Below are 24,637 nucleotides of genomic sequence, written 5' to 3'. Positions count from 1 at the left end.
CGAGTACTGCCCCATGTGGACGAACACCAGCCCGATGTTCTGCAGGATCTTGATGCGCACGTCCTTGTGGGCGTTGGACACCTGGTCCAGAGCCATGCGGTAGAACTTCACGGCTTTGGGGTAATTCTTCTGCTTCAGGAAGATGTTTGCCATGTTGACCTTTAGTCGACCTTTTGGACACGCCAATAATCATCACTTTAACTATAGTAGAAAAAGCTTCAGTTGTTTCATCTGGACTCAGAAAAAATAGACGTTTCGACTCTCATCCAAGAGTCATTGTCAATAACAGAATTTAGGTCGAGAACTCCGATATTAATACTGTTCTGTGGTAAGACCCGCCCATTGGGCGGAGCCTTCCTGAAGTAGAAAGAGTTGTTTGTTTCAACAGAAACTCTCCCCTTGTATCTACCGAGCCTATTCAGAATCTTAATGGGCTATTAGAAACCTCTTTGTCTTTGTGAGACCCTGGCTCAACCACCCTGAGGACCTGATTAGCATCTAAATGTCCTTTGCCTGGTCCTCTACCTTTCCAGGGGTTCAGTATACCATTATAGATACCAGGAAGATTGAATCTTAGCCCTCCATTTCTGTTTAAAGAAGGTCTTTCTTTTTTAACAAAAATAGCTTCCTTGACTCCTCTTTCAAACCATCTTTTCTCCTGCTTAAAACCTTCACCTCACCGTCTTCAAACGAGTGATTAGAGGCTTCAAGATGGAGATGCACGGCGCTCTGTGGTCCTGAACTAGTATTTCTTCTGTGCTGATAAAGCCTCTTGTGCAGAGGCTGTTTTGTCTCACCTATGTAACGTTCTTTACAACTTTCTTCACTGCATTGGATCGAATAAACTACATTGCTCTGTTTTTGAGTCGGCAACTTGTCCTTAGGGTGAACCAGTTTTTCGTCTATTTTTTCAAACTGAGTCCAGATGAAACAACTGAAGCTTTTTCTACTATGGAACACGCCTGGACGAATGAGGGATTACACCGACATCACTTTAACTGTTCACGAGAAAGGTTCAACCCCCACTGTGACCCCGCTGTGGCCCCGCTGTGAGCCCGCTGTGACCCCGCTGTGACCCCGCTGTGACCCCGCTGTGACCCCGCTGTGACCCACACTGTGACCCCGCGGTGACCCTACTGTGACCCCGCTGTGACTCACACTGTGACCCTACTGTGACCCCGCTGTGACTCTACTGTGACCCCGTTGAGACCACGCTGTGACCCCGCTGTGACCCCGCTGTGACCCCGCTGTGGCCACACTGTGACCCCACTGTGACCCCACTGTGACCCCGCTGTGACCCCGCTGTGACCCCACAGTGACCCCGCTGTGACCCCACTGTGACCCCACTGTGACCCCGCTGTGGCCACACTGTGACCCCACTGTGACCCCACTGTGACCCACGCTGTGACCCCGCTGTGACCCTACTGTGACCCCGCTGTGACCCCGCTGCAGCTCACCTGCGTTGCTGAACATCTTGTTCTTGACGAGGACCTGGTAGGTGTTGAGGGCCTCTGGATACATGTCGTTGTTGGCGTAGTGATTGGCCAGATTGAGCAGCACCTGAGGACGCACAGGACGAGCTCAGATGCAGCACGTCACCGGGCCCCGAGCTGCAGCACCGGACCCCGAGCTGCAGCAACGGACCCCGAGCTGCAGCACCGGACCCCGAGCTGGGCCCCGAGCTGCAGCACCGGACCCCGAGCTGGGCCCCGAGCTGCAGCACCGGACCGTCAGCTGCAGCACCGGGCCCCGAGCTGCAGCACCGGACCCTCAGCTGCAGCACCGGGCATCGAGCTGCAGTACCGGGCCCCGAGCTGCAGCACCGGACCCTCAGCTGCAGCACCGGGCCCCGAGCTGCAGCACCGGGCCCCGAGCTGCAGCACCGGACCCTCAGCTGCAGCACCGGGCCCTGAGCTGCAGCAACGGACCCTCAGCTGCAGCACCGGGCCCCGAGCTGCAGCACCGGGCCCCGAGCTGCAGCACCGGACCCTCAGCTGCAGCACCGGGCCCCGAGCTGCAGCACCGGGCACCGAGCTGCAGTACCGGGCCCCGAGCTGCAGCACCGGACCCTCAGCGGTGCCCGGTGCAGCACCGGGCCCCAAGCTGCAGCACCGGACCCTCAGCTGCAGCAACGGACCCTCAGCTGCAGCACCGGGCCCCGAGCTGCAGCACCGGACCCTCAGCTGCAGCACCGGGCCCCGAGCTGCAGCACCGGGCCCCGAGCTGCAGCACCGGACCCTCAGCTGCAGCACCGGGCCCCGAGCTGCAGCACCGGACCCTCAGCTGCAGCACCGGGCCCCGAGCTGCAGCACCGGGCCCCGAGCTGCAGCACCGGACCCTCAGCTGCAGCACCGGGCCCTGAGCTGCAGCAACGGACCCTCAGCTGCAGCATCGGGCCCCGAGCTGCAGCACCGGACCCCGAGCTGGGCCCCGAGCTGCAGCACCGGACCCTCAGCAGCAGCACCGGGCCCCGAGCTGCAGCACCGGACTGCACTTACAGAGCTGCACTTACAGAGTAGGTCAGGTCCAGGTTGATGTCGGGGGACCCTGCCTGCTCTCGCTGTCGCACCAGCGCGCGCTCCTTCCTTCCAGCTTCTTTAGCCTTTTCCAGAGCCTCACAGAGAGATCACATGACCCGTGTTTAAAACAGTTACAAACATTAGACCCACATGGAGTCAAAGTGAGTGTCTGGTACCAGCTGTGAGGAGCCGCGGCTCTGGGCCATGCAGCTCTCCTCCATCAGCTCGTTCACTCTCTTCTCCAGCAGCTTGACCTTCTCCTCAGGCCTGAGACACAAGTCATGACTTTAGTGAGTCACATTCATTCTGCTCCTTTATATCTGCTGCTGTAAACGCAGTGTCCAGCCCCAGTTGGACTCGGGCGCGGTCACTGCGGCACAGCTTCCTGCTGGACACTTACAGGTCTTCATTCTTGGCCTCCAGGGGCGGAGCTGGACCTCTGGACTGACCGAGCGGATCAAAGGAGCTGCCTGGAACCCAAACATGACCAATCACAATTTGACCGTGTAAAAAACATGTAAGAAACATGTAAGAAACTAAGATTTTACATGAGGTGGTTTCCTTGGTGAGCTATAACTATTCTACCCTCAAGCACGACAGTGACGTGTGCGACAGGCTCATTCTGACAGGCTCCTTCTGACAGGCTCCTTCTAAGATAAGATAAGATAAGATAATCCTTTATTGTCCCACATGGGGAAATTTCATTGGTGCAACGCAGGTAGATACAGAGGTAGATACAGAAGAACAGATCACTTATAGGAAGTCTGAAAAACACTTTCAGTAGAAGATCTCCTATAAACAAAAACTCCTATAGACAAAACCTCCCATTTCACAACAAGGGATGAAGGGGAAATAATAAAGATAAAAATAAATAAATAAATACATAAATACCATTGCATGTGATCACGACAGTAATTGCACATATGACGGAATTGCACATGGTTAGGTCAGTATTGCACATGTTCAGTACTAACAGTGTTTGTTATAAAGTCTGACAGCAGCAGGAAGGAAAGACCTACGAAACCTCTCCCTCCCACAGCGAGGGTGGATCAGTCTCTCACTGAAGCTGCTCTCCAGAGCGGACAGAGTGTCCTGCAGGGGACAGAGTGTCCTGCAGGGGGCGACACTCATGGTCCAGCATAGATGTGAATCTAGCCAGGACCCTGTCCATCACCTCCTGCACCGAGTCCAGAGCACAGCCCAGGACGGAGCTGGACTTCTTGATGACTCTGTCCAGCCTCTTCCTCTCCCTCTCTGTGATGCTGCTGCTCCAGCAGGCCACACCTACAGGAGCTGATGCACCACAGAGTCAGAGAAGGTCTTCAGTAGCAGCCCTGTCAGGAGCGGCCCTGTCAGGAGTGGCCCTGTCAGGAGTGGCCCTGTCACTCCAAAAGACCTGAGTCTCCTCAGGAGGTGGAGCCGACTCTGGCTCTTCCTGTTCAGTCTGTGTTATGAGTCCAGTTTGTGGTTCAGATGAACACCCAGGTACTTGTATGAGTCACTCTCTCAATGTCCCGTCCCTGGATGTTCACTGGTGAGGGGGGCGTGGCCTGTCCCGTCCCTGGATGTTCACTGGTGAGGGGGGCGTGGCCTCTGTGGAAGTCCACCACCATCTCCTTGGTCTTCCCCACGTTGATGAGGAGGTGGTTCCGCTGACACCAGTCCACAAAGTCCTGCGCCAGTCCTCTGTCCTCCACATCATCGTCTGTGATGAGTCCGATGATGGCAGAGTGGTCAGAGAACTTCTGCAGGACACAGCTGTCCGTGTCATGTCTGAAGTCTGCAGTGTAAAGGGTGAAGAGAAAGGGCGCGAGGACAGTGCCCTGGGGCGCCCCTACACTGCAGGTCCCCCACACTGCAGGTCCTCACACTGCAGGTCCCCCACACTGCAGGTCCCCCACACTGCAGGTCCCCACACTGCAGGTCCCCCACACTGCAGGTCCCCCACACTGCAGAACCCCACACTGCAGAACCCCACACTGCAGGTCCTCCACACTGTAGGTCCCTCACACTGCAGGTCCCTCACACTGCAGGTCCCCCACACTGCAGGTCCCCCACACTGCAGGTCCGAGTGTCAGACACACAGTCCCGGGCTCTCACAAACTGGGGTCGGTCTGTGAGGTAGTCCAGGATCCACTCTGCAGGTCGTACTCCACACCAGCCGTCTCCAGCTTGTCCCTCAGGAGCTGATGGTGTTGAAGGCGCTGGAGAGATTGAAGAACAGGATCCTCACAGAGCTGCCAGGCTTTTCCAGGTGAGAGAGAGAGCGGTGCAGCAGGAGATTACGGCGTCCTCCACTCCGATGCCAGGCCGATATGCAAACTGCAGCGGGTCCATGGCTGAACTCACGGTGGAGCGGAGGTGGTCCAGGACCAGTGTCTTCATCAGGACGAGAGCCACTGGCCTGAAGCTGTTGAGGTCTTTGGCGCGCGGTGTCTTGGGCACAGGTACCAGACAGGAGGTCTTCCAGACCTGTGGTACCACCCTCAGCTTCAGGCTCATGTTGAAGACATGCTCCATAACTCCACACAGTTCATCTGCAGGACTTAAGGAGCCTGGAGCTGATGCCGTCAGGTCCTGCTGCCTTCCTCACTTTAATCCTCTTCAGCTCTCTCCTCACCTGTGCTACTGTGACAGTCAGTGGTTGGCAGGGGGACCGTGTGCTGGGAGAATGGGTGAGTCCAGGCGAAGTGGGGAGCTGATGGTCCGGAGCAGAGGTGTGAAGGGGAACGGGGGTGGGCCATTGTCCAGCTGTGGAAGAGGGAGCATGCAGCTGTGCAGGGGGAGGGGCGGGTGATTGATCAAATCTCAAGAAGTGAGCATTTAAATCATTCACCCACTGTAGATCCCCCTCTGTCTGGGCAGGGGGGATTTTGAAGCCCGAGATGGTTTTCAGGCTTCTCCACACTCCCTGAATGTTCTTCTGCTGCAGCTGCTCCTCCATCCTCCTCTTGTAGCCGGCCTCAGCCTGCCTGATCTTCCTCCTCAGCTCCTTCTGCACAGTCTTCAGCTCCTCCTTGTTCCCTGACCTGAAGGCTCTCTTCTTCTCCTTCAGCAGAGCCTTCAGTTCACGGTTAATCCATGGCTTGTTGTTTGGAAAACACTGCACCGTCCGGGAGGGAACAATGTTCTCAAAACAGAAGTTGATGGAGTCCGTGATGCACTCTGTGATGGTGTTGATGTCCTTCCCATGTGGGTCATAAAGCTCAGTCCAGACAGTGGTGCTGAAGCAGACCCTCAGAGCCTCCTCATTCTCAGCAGACCACATCCTCACCTCACGGGACACCACAGGCTGCCTGCGCACGATGGGTTCATACACAGGCCTCAGATGTACAAGGTTGTGGTCCGAGCTGCCCAGGGGAGGGAGGGGGGAGGAGGAATAAGCCTCTTTGGTGTTGGCAAAAAACATGTCCAATGTTCTATTGTCTCTGGTGGGGCAGGTGACATACTGGGTGTATGTTGGTAGAACAGAAGAGGGAGGAGCGTGGTTAAAGTCACCAGAGACGAGGAAGAGAGCCTGTGGGTGCTGTGTTTGCAGCTACAAGTGCAGGAGAGCAGTGCTTCACAAGCATCTTCAGCATTGGCAGACGGGGCCACATAGACTGCGATCAAAATCACATGTGAGAACTCCCGGGGCAGATAATATGGCCTCATGCCAATAGCCAATAGTTCAATATCCTTGTTACATAGCTGCTGCTTCACTGTGCAGTGTTCGGGTTTGGACCAGCTCGTGTTCACATACACAGCCAGGCCTCCACCTCTTTTCTTCCCACATTTCTCTCGTTCTGTCCGCCCGCAGCAGATGAAAATTGTCCAAACCTACAATAGAGTCTGGCATTTCTGCTGTTAACCAGGTCTCTGTGAAAATCAAGACGCTGCTGTCCCTATAAGTCCTCTGGGACCGCATGAGGCTCGCTATTTCCGTCATTTTATTTTGAAGGGACCTCACGTTACCCATGACTACGGCGGGAACCGGCTTTCTATTTCCTCCTCTCTTCTCTTGGAGTTTACGTCCAGCCCTTTTGCTTCTCTGCGTTTTCCTTAGGATGTCCGCCGGGATAACGTGACGATCTCCGGGTAAGACGACTGTTCTCCACAGTTTCATGAGTTCTTCCTTTGTGTAAACGCGGTACGGCGCCGGCCGGGGGGCGCGGGGGGGCCGGGGGGCTCGGAGCCGAGGCACATCGCGACAAAAACACCCGATCCAGCCGAATAAAGTCAAAACAAGTTGAAATAAAGCGATTCCAGTGCGTGTCCCGATTGTTCGTGAAGTTCCTCTTTTATATAAACGTGTACTGGCGGCATACTGTACGTCAGCGGGCTGGGGGCTAGCTCAGAGCTAGCTCACATCACGACGGCACGACAAAAAACACTCAAATCCAGCCGAAAAAAGTCAAAAACAGTTGAATTAAAAACGATTCCAGCGCGTGTCCCTATCGTACAGTAAAATAGAAAAAAATATTTACAAAATATAGCAGATAAAGCACAATAAGTGTGAGAAAAAAGAGGAGCGTTTACACCGACAGGCTCATTCTGACAGGCTCATTCTGACAGGCTCCTTCGTCACAGTGTTTATCGCCTTTGGTCCATTCGGCATCAGATTAAACATGACGTCATCGTCCTTTTTACAATACAAATGAAACAAATCATTTCAATACAATAACAGTTACTTTCTGCTCGCTCCAGCTCGCTTTTGCTGCTTTACTCATTTATTTTGCTTTTTAATCAGTTTTTGTCTTCCAAACATTTTTGCTTTTGACTTTTTCAAGTAAACCAACATGTGACATGTCCGGGAGAAGAACAGACGCTGAGGAAATATCAACAAGATATTCATGAGCTGAAAACACAGATATTTGTTGTAGAATCTGAAAAATGACTCCACGATACAATTCCAGTGTCATCCTGTGGTAAGAAGTCCACATTTTATACAAGAAAAACTGCTACTTTCAACCTAAACCGCAGTGACTGTGTCGTTCTCAAAACTGTCTAAAGACCAGAAAGACCAGGATGTTTCTTGGATCAAACTCAGTGCAAAAGGCAGAGGGAGGATCGTGACCTCGAGGTCACGGATACGTTTATATGAGATGCTGCAATACGACATGGAAAGATCAACACACACTGTTTTCCCAGCGCCACAGTGAGTGAGAGAACGTCACTCCTTCCTAATGTTTTGGCCAAACATGGAGGAGTGAAACAGCTGACTGTGCTTGTGGTGCAGTCGACATGCAGCGAGAACAGACTGAAGTTTAGAAAAGAGACTTCTTGAAGTCCACGTGCGGATGAAATGGAAATCAAAACATTCATAAGTTGAACTGTTCTAAACATTGACAGGAAGAGAAACAAGTTTAGCTGCTTCAGCTGAACACATGGCTGTCCAAAGAGTGTGCACCATCTGGAACATTCCTCCTGAAGATGTGAGACAGGTTCTGCTCTGACAATGTTCAAATCGAAACAAAAAAAATGTGTTGCTGTGTTTATGACTGTTTTGTGACTTTAATGCATTTTTCCTGTTGTCTTGTGTGTGAAATGTGCGACACAAGTAAACGTCTCTTACATTGCGCTTTTAAACTACTTTATTGAAGTTTCACATGTTTACATAAAAGTACAGTGTACACAAAATTAAAAAAACATATGTATATACAAATACACTTCCTGTTTGTTTGAATAAAGTTGATCTGTCAATAACAGTTTGTGAAATTGTCATTTTCGTCCGTGTTTTCCATATTTGAGTTGTACACATGGAGATGAGCTGAGTCTGTTTGCTCTGGAGTGAAGCATTCTTGTAGCAGAGCACACACCACGGAGCAGTAATCCAGGTTCAAAATGAGTCCTATTGTTTTTAGACACGCCCATATTTCATGTTCAAACTTTTTAAACTTATATATCGCTCTGTTTAGTTTGTTTTGGGATGAGTTATGTCAGAGATGAACAGAGGCAATGGTTCTTTACATTTTTGATAACATCAGTGTCAGATTAAAGTCAGGTTTGATCATTTTAGTGAGCGAGCTTTCCTTGGTTTAAACTTTAAACATTTTGTGAAATGTCCCGACATTTTGATGACACAAAACTGCAGAGCCTCAAAAAATGCAAGATTTTTTGACTTTGTGAGACTGAGGGCGGAGCTAGTGGGACTGAGGGTGGAGCTAGTGGGACTGAGGGTGGAGCTAGTGGGACTGAGGGTGGAGCTAGTGGGACTGAGGGTGGAGCTAGTGGGACTGAGGGCGGAGCTGGTGGGACTGAGGGCGGAGCTGGTGGGACTGAGGGCGGAGCTAGTGGGACTGTATAGCAATGAATGAAGTCTCCTGCAGCTTCTCCTCTTTCTGGTCCAGAACGAACTGTTTAAGGAGCTCTTATGGTTCATTCACGTTTGTAAATCTGACTCTGAAAGGGGCGGTGCCTCACTCGCCCTGAACCTCACCACATGTCACTGCTCTTTTGTTCAGTAAATTCATGACCCGTTCATAGAGTGTGAAACAGCCCCAGGACAGACCCTCATTAAGATAAGATAATCCTTTAATATCACACAAGGGGAAATGTGGTTGTTCCACTGCAGTAGAAACAGGAGGAAAGGACAGATTCTAGAAGTTTCAAACACACTCTTAATAGAACTCTTGTGAACAAAACAAAATTACACATGCAAGTTTAAAGTTCACTTATATCATGTATAAATAATTCATACAATTCTGAGGAAAGTCCATCAGGACCGGGACATTTTCCACATTCAGTTGTTGAATTGCATGTTTGACTTGTCCAGGCGGCTGGACGTGTGGGCGTCTCTCTGGACGTGTGGACGTCTCTCTGGACGTCTCTCTGGACGTGTGGACGTCTCTCTGGACGTGTGGACGTCTCTCTGGACGTCTCTCTGGACGTGTGGACGTCTCTCTGGACGTGTGGACGTCTCTCTGGACGTCTCTCTGGACGTGTGGACGTCTCTCTGGACGTGTGGACGTCTCTCTGGACGTCTCTCTGGACGTGTGGACGTCTCTCTGGACGTGTGGACGTCTCTCTGGACGTCTCTCTGGACGTCTCTCTGGACGTGTGGACGTCTCTCTGGACGTGTGGACGTCTCTCTGGACGTCTCTCTGGACGTCTCTCTGGACGTCTCTCTGGACGTGTGGACGTCTCTCTGGACGTGTGGATGTCTCTCTGGACGTCTCTCTGGACGTGTGGACGTCTCTCTGGACGTGTGGACGTCTCTCTGGACGTCTCTCTGAACGTGTGGACGTCTCTCTGGACGTGTGGACGTCTCTCTGGACGTCTCTCTGGACGTGTGGACGTCTCTCTGGACGTCTCTCTGGACGTGTGGACGTCTCTCTGGACGTGTGGACGTCTCTCTGGACGTCTCTCTGGACGTGTGGACGTCTCTCTGGACGTCTCTCTGGACGTGTGGACGTCTCTCTGGACGTCTCTCTGGACGTGTGGACGTCTCTCTGGACGTGTGGACGTCTCTCTGGACGTCTCTCTGGACGTGTGGACGTCTCTCTGGACGTGTGGACGTCTCTCTGGACGTCTCTCTGGACGTGTGGACGTCTCTCTGGACGTCTCTCTGGACGTCTCTCTGGACGTGTGGACGTCTCTCTGGACGTCTCTCTGGACGTGTGGACGTCTCTCTGGACGTCTCTCTGGACGTGTGGACGTCTCTCTGGACGTGTGGACGTCTCTCTGGACGTCTCTCTGGACGTGTGGACGTCTCTCTGGACGTGTGGACGTCTCTCTGGACGTCTCTCTGGACGTCTCTCTGGACGTGTGGACGTCTCTCTGGACGTGTGGACGTCTCTCTGGACGTCTCTCTGGACGTCTCTCTGGACGTCTCTCTGGACGTGTGGACGTCTCTCTGGACGTGTGGATGTCTCTCTGGACGTCTCTCTGGACGTGTGGACGTCTCTCTGGACGTGTGGACGTCTCTCTGGACGTCTCTCTGAACGTGTGGACGTCTCTCTGGACGTGTGGACGTCTCTCTGGACGTCTCTCTGGACGTCTCTCTGGACGTGTGGACGTCTCTCTGGACGTCTCTCTGGACGTGTGGACGTCTCTCTGTACGTCTCTCTGGACGTGTGGACGTCTCTCTGGACGTGTGGACGTCTCTCTGGACGTCTCTCTGGACGTGTGGATGTCTCTCTGGACGTCTCTCTGGACATGTGGACGTCTCTCTGGACGTGTGGACGTCTCTCTGGACGTCTCTCTGGACGTGTGGACGTCTCTCTGGACGTGTGGACGTCTCTCTGGACGTCTCTCTGGACGTGTGGACGTCTCTCTGGACGTCTCTCTGGACGTGTGGACGTCTCTCTGGACGTCTCTCTGGACGTGTGGACGTCTCTCTGGACGTGTGGACGTCTCTCTGGACGTGTGGACGTCTCTCTGGACGTCTCTCTGGACGTGTGGACGTCTCTCTGGACGTGTGGACGTCTCTCTGGACGTCTCTCTGGACGTGTAGACGTCTCTCTGGACGTGTGGACGTCTCTCTGGACGTGTGGACGTCTCTCTGGACGTCTCTCTGGACGTGTGGACGTCTCTCTGGACGTCTCTCTGGACGTGTGGATGTCTCTCTGGACGTCTCTCTGGACGTGTGGACGTCTCTCTGGACGTGTGGACGTCTCTCTGGACGTCTCTCTGGACGTGTAGACGTCTCTCTGGACGTCTCTCTGGACGTGTGGACGTCTCTCTGGACGTCTCTCTGGACGTGTGGACGTCTCTCTGGACGTCTCTCTGGACGTGTGGATGTCTCTCTGGACGTCTCTCTGGACGTGTGGACGTCTCTCTGGACGTGTGGACGTCTCTCTGGACGTCTCTCTGGACGTGTAGACGTCTCTCTGGACGTGTGGACGTCTCTCTGGACGTCTCTCTGGACGTGTGGACGTCTCTCTGGACGTCTCTCTGGACGTGTGGACGTCTCTCTGGACGTGTGGACGTCTCTCTGGACGTCTCTCTGGACGTGTGGATGTCTCTCTGGACGTCTCTCTGGACGTGTGGACGTCTCTCTGGACGTGTGGACGTCTCTCTGGACGTCTCTCTGGACGTGTGGACGTCTCTCTGGACGTCTCTCTGGACGTGTGGACGTCTCTCTGAACGTCTCTCTGGACGTGTGGACGTCTCTCTGGACGTGTGGACGTCTCTCTGGACGTCTCTCTGGACGTGTGGACGTCTCTCTGGACGTCTCTCTGGACGTGTGGACGTCTCTCTGAACGTCTCTCTGGACGTGTGGACGTCTCTCTGGACGTGTGGACGTCTCTCTGGACGTCTCTCTGGACGTGTGGACGTCTCTCTGGACGTCTCTCTGGACGTGTGGACGTCTCTCTGGACGTCTCTCTGGACGTGTGGACGTCTCTCTGGACGTCTCTCTGGACGTGTGGACGTCTCTCTGAACGTCTCTCTGGACGTGTGGACGTCTCTCTGGACGTGTGGACGTCTCTCTGGACGTCTCTCTGGACGTGTGGACGTCTCTCTGGACGTCTCTCTGGACGTGTGGACGTCTCTCTGAACGTCTCTCTGGACGTGTGGACGTCTCTCTGGACGTGTGGACGTCTCTCTGGACGTCTCTCTGGACGTGTGGACGTCTCTCTGGACGTCTCTCTGGACGTGTGGACGTCTCTCTGGACGTCTCTCTGGACGTGTGGACGTCTCTCTTCTGGAATGATGGAGCCGTTTGGAGCTTGGACAGAAGATCTACTTTTATCTTTAATTCTTTCTTGTAATTTAATGCAGCTTGAGCAATTTTTCCATTATTGTCAATATTTGTGCTTTTAGTTATATGAAATAGTAATTCTGAATGTATTAGTTTAATCTGAGATTTGGAGGATTTAGTTTAAGACTCAGTTATTACATTATCATATTTGGCATTTTTAATTTTGTTTAATTCTTCACTTTGATTTTGAAGAAAACGTTTAACTCTTGAAATGTAAGAATTGGTCACACATTTTAAAGAGATTATTCTATGGATTTCTAGTCTTAATTGGTTTATTGCATCTACATTGTGGAAACATTGAGTCTGGACCATCAAGTGGTCAGAGAAACCACTTCATATCGTTTTGTAGTTAAAGGCTTTCAGATTTGAAGAAATATAAATACCATCAATTCTAGTTTTGGTTTTAGTGTCAAAAAGCGTAAAGTCAATAGTTTTAGGACGTTGTTGTTTACAGAGCTCTGTAAACAACAACACATTGGTCATTCAAGTCTGTCACAGTATTAAAATCAGCACAATCATAACTATACTATATATAAAGTAAGTAAACATTCTTTTAACTTACAAAATCATTTACATTTACTTTGTCTCGCATGTGCAGTGTAAACATTCATCATTCTATATTTCATATTTCTATAGAAACCAACAGGAGCATCTGTTTTATCATTTCAACATCAATATTGTGCCCGCTCAGAGGGCAGAGGAGTGGGATTGTGCCCGCTCAGAGGGCAGAGGAGTGGGATTGTGCCCGCTCAGAGGGCAGAGGAGTGGGATTGTGCCCGCTCAGAGGGCAGAGGAGTGGGATTGTGCCCGCTCAGAGGGCAGAGGAGTGGGATTGTGCCCGCTCAGAGGGCAGAGGAGTGGGATTGTGCCCGCTCAGAGGGCAGAGGAGTGGGATTGTGCCCGCTCAGAGGGCAGAGGAGTGGGATTGTGCCCGCTCAGAGGGCAGAGGAGTGGGATTGTGCCCGCTCAGAGGGCAGAGGAGTGGGATTGTGCCCGCTCAGAGGGCAGAGGAGTGGGATTGTGCCCGCTCAGAGGGCAGAGGAGTGGGATTGTGCCCGCTCAGAGGGCAGAGGAGTGGGATTGTGCCCGCTCAGAGGGCAGAGGAGAGCTGCTGCCCTGATCTCTGAGGCGCTCGGAGCTCGGGCTCTCATACTGTTGCTCATTAGTGAAGACTCCTCCCCTTCACCCTGGGGGTTGTGGGCGTGGTCTGAGGATGGCAGTGGGGGCAAATTTGAGGTCGTAGAGCTGGATTCTTCAGTTATTAGTGGTTCGTCGGAGTGTAGATCCTGCTCTGGATAGTTGGAGGAACCAGGCTGGGCAGGAGGCTGGTCAGGAGGCTGGTCAGGAGGCTGGGCAGGAGGCTGGTCAGGAGGTGCATTTTCGTTGGCTCCAGGAGGAGCTTAGTAGAAGCGGGAGCTGGTCTCTGGCGACTTGGTTTAACCGGGCTGCGCACTGATCACAGGCGGCGTTTTTTTAGGCCAGGCACTGCGTTCAGGCGAAGTCCGGGTGCCACTGGTCGCAGTCGGCCGCTGTTCGGGCCGGTCACTGCGCTCAGTGGAAGCGCCCAGAGAGTGGCCTGGCTGATGAGTATCACGCCGCACCTCCAAGCCTCTAGAGGGCGGCGGAGGCGGCCGGGGTTCAGGATGCTCAGATGTGGTTGTTTGCTGGGGCGTGGCTTTGTAGCAGGCTGCTCTGTGGTCAGATTGGACACCTGGACTGTCGTTGTCATCAGTGTCTGCTTGTGCATTTGTGGGCGGTGCATTTGTGGGCGGTGCATTTGTGGGCGGTGCTTTAGACTTCTTGTCGTGTGAACTGGGGCGTGTGAAATGTGAGCGTGCTCCTCACAGGGAGCACAGAGCTTCAGACGCACAGTCCTTAGCCTTGTGTCCATGGTCACCACATCTCCAGCATTTGACCAGAGGACATTGTCTCACCTGGAGGTGGAGGGACAGATGAAGCAGAAGTTTATCTGTCCAGGGAAGATGATGCGGCCGTTGTTTGGACCGAGCGAGATAGAGTTAGGAATGTTCACAAACTGTCCATTTGAGTCCTTCAGCAGTTTCACTTTATACTTCCGTATTCCGTACCAAAAGCCAAATGTATCACTGGTTTAGTTGTTTGGATGATGTTGCAGAATCTGTGCAGGTTCAGAACCGGTCCAGAACTTCACTATAATGTTGGTAGTGTCTATTTGTCTCGAGGACTCCAAGGTCCAGTCCTTCCATTTGTCATCATTACTTTTAGAGGAGTGAATTTCCCAAAAATGGCCTGAGCGGCGCCTCATGGTAGAAGCACATTTCATAGTCTCTTTTGTTCTGTAGCTCAATGAAAGAGACGACATCTGAGGCAGTGATCCAGGAGAACTCACCTACAGTCGGCTTGGAGGAACCCTCCACCGCTGAACTTTAAACACACCAGAACTGTCCAGGGTTTTGTCTAGACATGATTAAGAACGCCTTACATTGCCTTGCACACTTACATTAAAACAATTACACGTGCAGTTCATTCATAGGTTTTAGATGATTGAGGTGTGTGTGCTGTTGTATATATCATTATTGTGTCGTGTGCTTCATCTGCATCTTCTTGTCTTTATAGTATATATTTATAGTTTGACTCATTCATCCTTCTTCTACCGCTGGCTTTGTTAAGTGTGGAGACTGAAAGAGTGGTGACCCGTGAGGTCCTCACCTCTGGTCAGGGCCGAGCTGAAGCCTGCTGCTCGGATGGCGGTCATGGGCCGTGCAGCTCCGTCCTGTGGGAGAGTCACACACACCTAAAGGTCAAGAGCACAACTAAAGAGACACAGAGTGGACGACACTAGGGCCACTTCAGCCTCTGTGTTCAGGGACCGCCTGGTACAGGCTGTAAATGTTACTTTCAATGTTAGAACCCGTTTTCTTATTTTCATTATTAGATGATTAGTTGGGGACAGAGCATGTTAATGACCACACATGAACACACATGACACACATGAACATACGCGTGTCATGTATGTTCATGTGTGTCATGTGTGTCACGTGTGTGTCATGTGTGTCACGTATGTTCATGTGTGTCACGTATGTTCATGTGTGTCACGTATGTTCATGTGTGTCACGTGTGTCATGTGTGTCACGTATGTTCATGTGTGTCACGTATGTTCATGTGTGTCACGTATGTTCATGTGTGTCACGTATGTTCATGTGTGTCACGTATGTTCATGTGTGTCACGTATGTTCATGTGTGTCACGTATGTTCATGTGTGTCACGTATGTTCATGTGTGTCACGTATGTTCATGTGTGTCACGTATGTTCATGTGTGTCACGTATGTTCATGTGTGTCACGTATGTTCATGTGTGTCACGTATGTTCATGTGTGTCACGTATGTTCATGTGTGTCATGTATGTTCATGTGTATCATGTATGTTCATGTGTGTCACGTATGTTCATGTGTGTCATGTATGTTCATGTGTGTCACGTATGTTCATGTGTGTCATGTATGTTCATGTGTGTCATGTATGTTCATGTATGTCATGTGTGTCATGTGTGTCATGTATGTTCATGTGTGTCATGTATGTTCATGTGTGTCACGTATGTTCATGTGTGTCACGTGTGTCATGTGTGTCACGTGTGTCATGTGTGTCACGTATGTTCATGTGTGTCATGTATGTTCATGTGTGTCACGTATGTTCATGTGTGTCATGTATGTTCATGTGTGTCACGTATGTTCATGTGTGTCATGTATGTTCATGTGTGTCACGTATGTTCATGTGTGTCACGTATGTTCATGTGTGTCACGTATGTTCATGTGTGTCATGTATGTTCATGTGTGTCACGTATGTTCATGTGTGTCATGTATGTTCATGTGTGTCATGTATGTTCATGTGTGTCACGTATGTTCATGTGTGTCATGTATGTTCATGTGTGTCACGTATGTTCATGTGTGTCATGTATGTTCATGTGTGTCATGTATGTCATGTATGTTCATGTGTGTTCATGTGTGTCACGTATGTTCATGTGTGTCATGTATGTTCATGTGTGTCACATATGTTCATGTGTGTCATGTATGTTCATGTGTGTCATGTATGTTCATGTATGTTCATGTGTGTCATGTATGTTCATGTGTGTCACATATGTTCATGTGTGTCATGTATGTTCATGTGTGTCATGTATGTCATGTATGTTCATGTGTGTTCATGTGTGTCACGTATGTTCATGTGTGTTCATGTGTGTCATGTGTGTTCATGTATGTTCATGTGTGTCATGTATGTTCATGTGTGTCATGTATGTCATGTATGTTCATGTGTGTTCATGTGTGTCACGTATGTTCATGTGTGTTCATGTGTGTCATGTATGTTCATGTGTGTCATGTATGTTCATGTGTGTTCATGTGTGTCACGTATGTTCATGTGTGTTCATGTGTGTCACGTATGTTCATGTGTGTTCATGTGTGTCATGTGTGTTCATGTGTGTCATGTGTGTCATGTATGTCATGTATGTTCATGTGTGTTCATGTGTGTCACGTATGTTCATGTGTGTCACGTATGTTCATGTGTGTCACATATGTTCATGTGTGTCACGTATGTTCATGTGTGTCATGTATGTTCATGTGTGTCACATATGTTCATGTGTGTCATGTATGTTCATGTGTGTCATGTATGTCATGTATGTTCATGTGTGTTCATGTGTGTCACGTATGTTCATGTGTGTTCATGTGTGTCATGTGTGTTCATGTATGTTCATGTGTGTCACATATGTTCATGTGTGTCATGTATGTTCATGTGTGTCATGTATGTCATGTATGTTCATGTGTGTTCATGTGTGTCACGTATGTTCATGTGTGTTCATGTGTGTCATGTGTGTCATGTGTGTCATGTGTGTTCATGTGTGTTCATGTGTGTCATGTGTGTTCATGTGTGTCATGTGTGTCATGTGTGTTCATGTGTGTCATGTGTGTTCATGTGTGTTCATGTGTGTCATGTGTGTTCATGTGTGTCATGTATGTTCATGTGTGTCATGTATGTTCATGTGTGTTCATGTGTGTCACGTATGTTCATGTGTGTTCATGTGTGTCATGTGTGTCATGTGTGTCATGTGTGTTCATGTGTGTTCATGTGTGTCATGTGTGTTCATGTGTGTCATGTGTGTCATGTGTGTTCATGTGTGTCATGTGTGTTCATGTGTGTTCATGTGTGTCATGTGTGTTCATGTGTGTCATGTGTGTCATGTATGTTCATGTGTGTTCATGTGTGTTCATGTGTGTCATGTATGTTCATGTGTGTCATGTATGTTCATGTGTGTCATGTGTGTTCATTTGTGTCATGTGTGTCATGTATGTTCATGTGTGTTCATGTGTGTCATGTATGTTCATGTGTGTCATGTATGTTCATGTGTGTTCATGTGTGTTCATGTGTGTCATGTGTGTCATGTATGTTCATGTGTGTTCATGTGTGTTCATGTGTGTCATGTATGTTCATGTGTGTCATGTATGTTCATGTGTGTCATGTGTGTTCATTTGTGTCATGTGTGTCATGTATGTTCATGTGTGTCATGTGTGTCATGTATGTTCATGTGTGTCATGTGTGTCATGTATGTTCATGTGTGTCATGTGTGTCACGTATGTTCATGTATGTTCATGTGTGTTCATGTGTGTTCATGTGTGTCACGTATGTTCATGTGTGTCATGTATGTTCATTTGTGTCATTGTATCATGACACACATGACATCAACTCACACACAGGTTCTATACTTGACGTGCACAAATGTACTGCCATACTAATATTTACTAGTTTGAAATATTTTTATTCCCTTTTGAACACCTGTAGTTCAATTGAACTTTCTCATGATAAAATGACAAGTTATGAGCGTGATGAATATCCTACATTAACTCATACAAATGTATTTTGATGTCACAGTGTTTTCATTATGATTATTCAAATCAGGGTGTGAAAAATATTTATTCATTTCTGATAGATAAATAGCATTTTTATCATTAGAACTTTACAGATTTGAGCAGAGGTCTGAGCGGGGGAGAGACATGTGCTTTGTGAAGAAACAGAACCTGAACAGATCAGGAGCCACAGGTAAAAACACAGTGTGATAAAGTGAAGATGACAGAAGCTGCTGGAGCTGTGACTGTCACACTAATGTGACTGAAGACAAACACATGACCTTTCATCACCACATGAAGAGTTTGTCACTAAGATCAGTTTAAACTATAGAAATAGTGAGCTCATAATGACTTTGTGCTGAAACATGTCTGTGATATCAACATTTCACATCAAGTCCATGTTCCTGCTGCTGATGCATGAATCTGGACTTTGTTGCACAAATGTGCAGCAGGTGAAAGACAAAGAACTATGACTATGGCCTATAAAGCTTTAGATTTATTTTACATTATGTTTGGGGCGCGGCCCAAATTGAGTTAGACAGCCCTGGTGTAATTACTTCTAGAGTAGTATTTTTTTTATTAATGTTTAATAGTTAGATGAGGCCATTATTATTATTTTTGATTAGTTGACTAGTAAAATGATTACAATAAAAATAAACTTAATAAAGACCCATTGAAGCAAATAAAAGGTGTAACTATGGTAAATGAAGGCTTGTAGGTGGAGAATCTTTATGAATAATGTGTGTTATTGATATTCAGACATAAAGAGTGAGTCTGTGGGACACTCACCTGCACTGCTCCTGTCAGCGGTCGGCCCAGCGACGACGCCAGCGGCGCCCGAGCCTCCAAACACACGTTTAGTTTAGATTTCACACATTTTATGAAACACACTTAATGAAACTGGCACGACTCGAGGGCTGGACAATCCCAGTGAACGTGTACAAGGAAGTGATGGCTCCAAAGGCCTGTTCATTCCTGTCGACATTTCAATGATAAAAAACTAAATGTATGAGCTTCACTAAACGACCCTCTGATTCACTGAATGTCACATCCTGAGCACAGCGCCCCCTGGAGGACGCTCACATGTGTCTGAGGCTGTCACATCCTGAGCACAGCGGCCCCTGGAGGACGCTCACATGTGTCTGAGGCTGTCACATCCTGAGCACAGCGCCCCCTGGAGGACGCTCACATGTGTCTGAGGACAGTGTCCCCTGGAGGACGCTCACATGTGTCTGAGCACAGCGGCCCCTGGAGGACGCTCACATGTGTCTGAGGACAGTGTCCCCTGGAGGACGCTCACATGTGTCTGAGGACAGCGTCCCCTGGAGGACGCTCACATGTGTCTGAGGACAGTGTCCCCTGGAGGACGCTCACATGTGTCTGAGGACAGCGTCCCCTGGAGGACGCTCACATGTGTCTGAGGACAGCGTCCCCTGGAGGACGCTCACATGTGTCTGAGGACAGCGTGCCCTGGAGGACGCTCACATGTGTCTGAGGACAGCGTCCCCTGGAGGACGCTCACATGTGTCTGAGGCTGTCACATCCTGAGCACAGCGCCCCCTGGAGGACGCTCACATGTGTCTGAGGACAGCGTCCCCTGGAGGACGCTCACATGTGTCTGAGGACAGCGTCCCCTGGAGGACGCTCACATGTGTCTGAGGACAGCGTCCCCTGGAGGACGCTCACATGTGTCTGAGGACAGCGTCCCCTGGAGGACGCTCACATGTGTCTGAGGACAGCGTGCCCTGGAGGACGCTCACATGTGTCTGAGGACAGCGTGCCCTGGAGGACGCTCACATGTGTCTGAGGACAGCGTCCCCTGGAGGACGCTCACATGTGTCTGAGGACAGCGTCCCCTGGAGGACGCTCACATGTGTCTGAGGACAGCGTCCCCTGGAGGACGCTCACATGTGTCTGAGGACAGCGTGCCCTGGAGGACGCTCACATGTGTCTGAGGACAGCGCCCCCTGGAGGACGCTCACACGTGTCTGAGGACAGCGTCCCCTGGAGGACGCTCACACGTGTCTGAGGACAGCGTGCCCTGGAGGACGCTCACACGTGTCTGAGGACAGCGTGCCCTGGAGGACGCTCACATGTGTCTGTTCCAGACTTTCGAATGTTTTCATTTACAAACTTTTTTCATATTTTGAAACTTATAGGAGCCGAGAGCCACAAACACGTGACGATGAAGTCGTTTTGATGCCTCCACCTTCATGTGGCCTTGGAACATATGGTTGGTATAACATCGAAATGCTTGAATTTTTCCAATTTTACAATAAAATTTACTACTTTTTGTAGTTTGGATCAGCTTAGCATGAAGCTGGAGGGCCGTATTTGGCCCCCGGGCCACAGTTTGGACATGCCTGCTTTAAAGGCTCTATATTAGGACAGAGCACCCTCAGCCCAGGCCTTTCTTACCCCAAGTGAGGACACCAGCGGGCGCAAGCCCATGGCAGTGCCCGCTGCAGTGCCCATCATGGCAGTGCCCGGAAACTTGGCTGTCATCTGAAACACAAAGGAGAATGAACCAGGGCCTAAACCCACATGTGACTCTGTTGCAGTCGCACTCACTGGAGGTCGTCTGCCATGACTGGTCCTCGCCGCCTCCTGGAAACCAACGTCATTGTCCAGCTCCTGAAGCAGCAGAAAACAGATGAAGCAGCAGCAGCAGCAGCAGGACTACAGAGGGTCCAGGACTAAAGAGGGTCAGGACTAAAGAGGGTCAGGACTAAAGAGGGTCCAGGACTACAGAGGGTCCAGGACTACAGAGGGTCCAGGACTACAGAGGGTCCAGGACTAAAGAGGGTCCAGGACTAAAGAGGGTCCAGGACTAAAGAGGGTCCAGGACTACAGAGGGTCCAGGACTACAGAGGGTCCAGGACTACAGAGGGTCAAGGACTAAAGAGGGTCCAGGACTAAAGACGGTCCAGGACTACAGAGGGTCAGGACTACAGAGGGTCAAGGACTACAGAGGGTCCAGGACTACAGAGGGTCAGGACTAAAGAGGGTCCAGGACTACAGAGGGTCAGGACTAAAGAGGGTCAGGACTAAAGAGGGTCAGGACTAAAGAGGGTCCAGGACTAAAGAGGGTCAGGACTAAAGAGGGTCCAGGACTAAAGAGGGTCAGGACTAAAGAGGGTCCAGGACTAAAGAGGGTCAGGACTAAAGAGGGTCCAGGACTACAGAGGGTCCAGGACTACAGAGGGTCCAGGACTACAGAGGGTCCAGGACTACAGAGGGTCAGGACTAAAGAGGGTCCAGGACTAAAGAGGGTCCAGGACTAAAGAGGGTCCAGGACTAAAGAGGGTCCAGGACTACAGAGGGTCCAGGACTACAGAGGGTCCAGGACTAAAGAGGGTCAGGACTAAAGAGGGTCCAGGACTAAAGAGGGTCCAGGACTAAAGAGGGTCCAGGACTAAAGAGGGTCCAGGACTAAAGAGGGTCCAGGACTAAAGAGGGTCCAGGACTAAAGAGGGTCAGGACTAAAGAGGGTCCAGGACTAAAGAGGGTCAGGACTAAAGAGGGTCAGGACTAAAGAGGGTCCAGGACTAAAGAGGGTCAGGACTAAAGAGGGTCCAGGACTAAAGAGGGTCAGGACTAAAGAGGGTCCAGGACTAAAGAGTTTTTTTTTGTTATTTCTTTGCAGATATAATTAGGGATCATCTCAAAATGGGTTAAAGCTGAAAAGATGCAATTTTTTTTTTCGTCTCTCTCTGGCTACAGTAGGACTACAGTGGAGCTACAGCAGGACTACAGTGGACCTACAGTAGGAAGGCAGTAGGACGACAGCGGGACTACAGCAGGACTACAGCAGGACTACAGTAGAACTAGGTCCTAGTACTACTTCTTGTAACCGCGTCTAAAGTGTGGCCGCGGCGCAGCTTTAGCTCGTCTGCGGCTTGAACTCACCTCGGTGTCAAACGCGAGGTTATAGTCGTTATAACCCGAGTAAAGGTCGTCCTCCTCCACGGCTAAGTGCACATTCTCCATTTGTGACAGACAGCGGAGAATATCCCACTGTTTTGTTAAAATGTGTCGTCTTCTTTGGTTGCTGGGATACCAAGGAACGCCATTGGGCTTCTTCTTCTTCTTTGAATATATTCCGCAGGCTGTACGCGGGTGTAGCGCAGTGCTGCCCCCTCTGGTTATTCTTCTTCTTCTTTTCTTTGACTTCCGGCACGCCGGGCACGTTATGGTGCGTTGCTGCCTCTCACGGTAAGAAGGAGTCATCGCAGGGGTTTATTAATAAGATCTAAGAAGCCTTTATTTGTCCACACAAAGGGGAAATTCCGGTGTTGCAACACAAGTAGGTACAGATTACTTAAAGAAAGCTTTAAACAAAAACACTCTTAATAGAAAAAAACTCTTATAGACAAAACCTCTTAATAAGAAGTAAAAAAATAAATAAAACATTTAAATAAAATATAAAAATAAAGAAATAATAGTAACAATAGTAACACTATTATTTACAGCCTTTAATAATAATAAACTTATATAATTTAAGAAAGAAAGACAGAAAACAGTGTGCTCTTTTACAGTCTGCCAGCATCACTTCAGTTTGAGGATCGGTTAGACTCTCCTCTCATTGCCAGATCCTCCTTTGACACACTTGTTACGGGCTCCCCCGCGCAGTGGCATAATGGTACAGTCCAGGAACAGCTGTTGATGTGGTAGCGCTGTACTTGTGTTTGTATGTACTGTGTATAACTGACTAGACAATATACTGATTCATATACATCTGTCTTGAGTCTTCTTGATACACACAAACAAGCTTTGTTTTTTCTCAAGGAAAATGTTGTGACGCTAGCTTGAGCTAACAGTCGCTAGCGTGGCAACGAGCATTCCACCGCCCGAGGAAATGAAGCTAACCGGTGATATTGCTAACAACTGGGACAATTTCAGGACAGAATTTGATGACTATTCTTTGGCCTGTACAAGCTGTAACATTGAGGCGCTTAATGGGAAGTGAAAGCCGCCATGTCTACAAACACAACTTGACCCTGTCAGCGGAGCAACAAGAGGACGTGACGGCTATTTTGGATGCACTGGAGAGCTACTTCAAGCCCCAAAGAAATGTCATATTTGAAAGATACGTGTTTGGAAACTGCAAACAAGACGAAGGTGAGCCTATTGACTCATTTGTAACAAAACTGAGAGAGAAGGCTGCTTCATGTGACTATGGTGAACTAAGAGAGGAACTAATACGGGACAGGCTTGTCCTAGGCATCAGCGATGAGAGCGCGCGGCGGCGCCTGCTCAGAGAAAAAGATCTCACATTGACGTCTGTGATTGACATTTGTAGGGCAGCTGAAATGACTGACATGAAGTTAAAATTGATGTCCCAGGACCGGCCACTGGACAGTGTTCATGTCACAAACAGGCGTCAGCAGCGGCCATTACAGCGCACAGAAGAGCCACACAACATGCAAAGGATAATCAATGACAAAGGATGCAGATACTGTGGTGGTGCACACAAACAGTGACGTAGTGCATGCCCGGCTTTTGGAAAAACATGTCGTAGATGTGGCACACAAAATCATTTTGCCAAGGTGTGCCTGAAGAATTCCGGCCCCGATCAAAGAGTGAACACGGCAGATGATTTCAGCAGCGAAGAGGACATGGACAACCAGATCTATTGAGCAGAAACCATCGGAGCTGTGAACGGACAAGGAAAAAAATGGTTTGCCAATTTGAAATTCAATGGAGTTTTGCAAAGGTGCCAGCTGGATTCAGGAGCAACCTGCAACGTGATGAGCATCAAAGATAAGAAAAAACTGCCCCCCAATGTTCCACTATTGCCCTGCAAAGCCAGGCTCCTACTGTATTCTGGGGAAATGCTTAAAGGTGGTATGGACGATTTTTTCAGCATTTTTTTTTAATCATATTTCCTCGTGTCGTGGATAAATCATTTGTCCTGCCACGTATCAATCATAAAACGCACCTATCGCTCACCTGCAGCCGCGTGCGGTTCGTCCCCACGTTTCCGCGTGCCTAAGCGCATGGATCTATCGTAATATAGTTCCCTCAGTGTACGGGGCAAATGAAGACGGAGAAAGACTGTTCGAGCTGACGCAGAAGTGGACGGAAATCTACGGGAGACGAGCGACGCGATGCGCTCCGTTGCGCTAATAAACAAACGCACATGTGTGTTGTATCAGTCCACACGGGGGCGTGGCATGCGCACTTCCGCCTGCGTTCTCAAATCGCCGAAAATCGTCCATACCGCCTTTAATTCAGATGCAGATGTGTTCAGTGGCTTGTTCAGTCTCTCCCTGGGGAAGTTCATTTTGAGCTAGACAGCAGTGTAGCTCCTGTACAAGCTTCACCCAGAAACGTCCCTGTGGCACTCCGAAGCGCCGTCAAGACTCAGCTGGACAAACATGAGAAAGACGGTTACATAACCCCAGTATCTGAGCCAACCGAATGGATAAGCAACTTAGTGTTTGTCAAGCAGCCTGAAAAACTCAGAATTTGCATTGACCCAAAGGCCCTCAATAAAGCCATGAGGCGCTCTCACTACCAAATGCCCACACTCGATGACGTACTGTACAAACTCCCTAAGGCCCGAGT

At 49.9% G+C, this 24,637-nt stretch overlaps 1 protein-coding gene across 1 annotated transcript in view; it reads right to left on the bottom strand.

The window, feature by feature from the left end:
• The window catches only part of ift88 (intraflagellar transport 88 homolog), a 50,235-nt gene extending 28,078 nt beyond the window's left edge, over nucleotides 1-22,157 (bottom strand). The window contains exons 1-10 of the mRNA XM_072444169.1: nucleotides 21,977-22,157; nucleotides 20,639-20,701; nucleotides 20,486-20,572; nucleotides 18,857-18,910; nucleotides 14,890-14,953; nucleotides 2,920-2,989; nucleotides 2,696-2,786; nucleotides 2,513-2,614; nucleotides 1,458-1,560; nucleotides 1-170 (exon numbers count right to left, since the gene is read on the bottom strand). The exon at nucleotides 1-170 is cut by the window's left edge and continues 177 nt beyond it. Of these exons, the coding sequence (XP_072300270.1) occupies nucleotides 1-170; nucleotides 1,458-1,560; nucleotides 2,513-2,614; nucleotides 2,696-2,786; nucleotides 2,920-2,989; nucleotides 14,890-14,953; nucleotides 18,857-18,910; nucleotides 20,486-20,572; nucleotides 20,639-20,701; nucleotides 21,977-22,057 (885 nt within the window). The 5' untranslated portion in view covers nucleotides 22,058-22,157. The remainder of the gene's footprint in view (nucleotides 171-1,457; nucleotides 1,561-2,512; nucleotides 2,615-2,695; nucleotides 2,787-2,919; nucleotides 2,990-14,889; nucleotides 14,954-18,856; nucleotides 18,911-20,485; nucleotides 20,573-20,638; nucleotides 20,702-21,976) is intronic.
• Nucleotides 22,158-24,637: the final 2,480 nt, after the last annotated feature.

The sequence above is a fragment of the Eucyclogobius newberryi genome, unplaced genomic scaffold, assembly GCF_026437365.1.
Source record: "Eucyclogobius newberryi isolate DKJ021-1_F unplaced genomic scaffold, fEucNew1.0.hap1 SCAF_14, whole genome shotgun sequence".
Classification (NCBI taxonomy): domain Eukaryota; kingdom Metazoa; phylum Chordata; class Actinopteri; order Gobiiformes; family Gobiidae; genus Eucyclogobius; species Eucyclogobius newberryi.
This window is presented reverse-complemented; position numbering and strand designations above follow the sequence as displayed.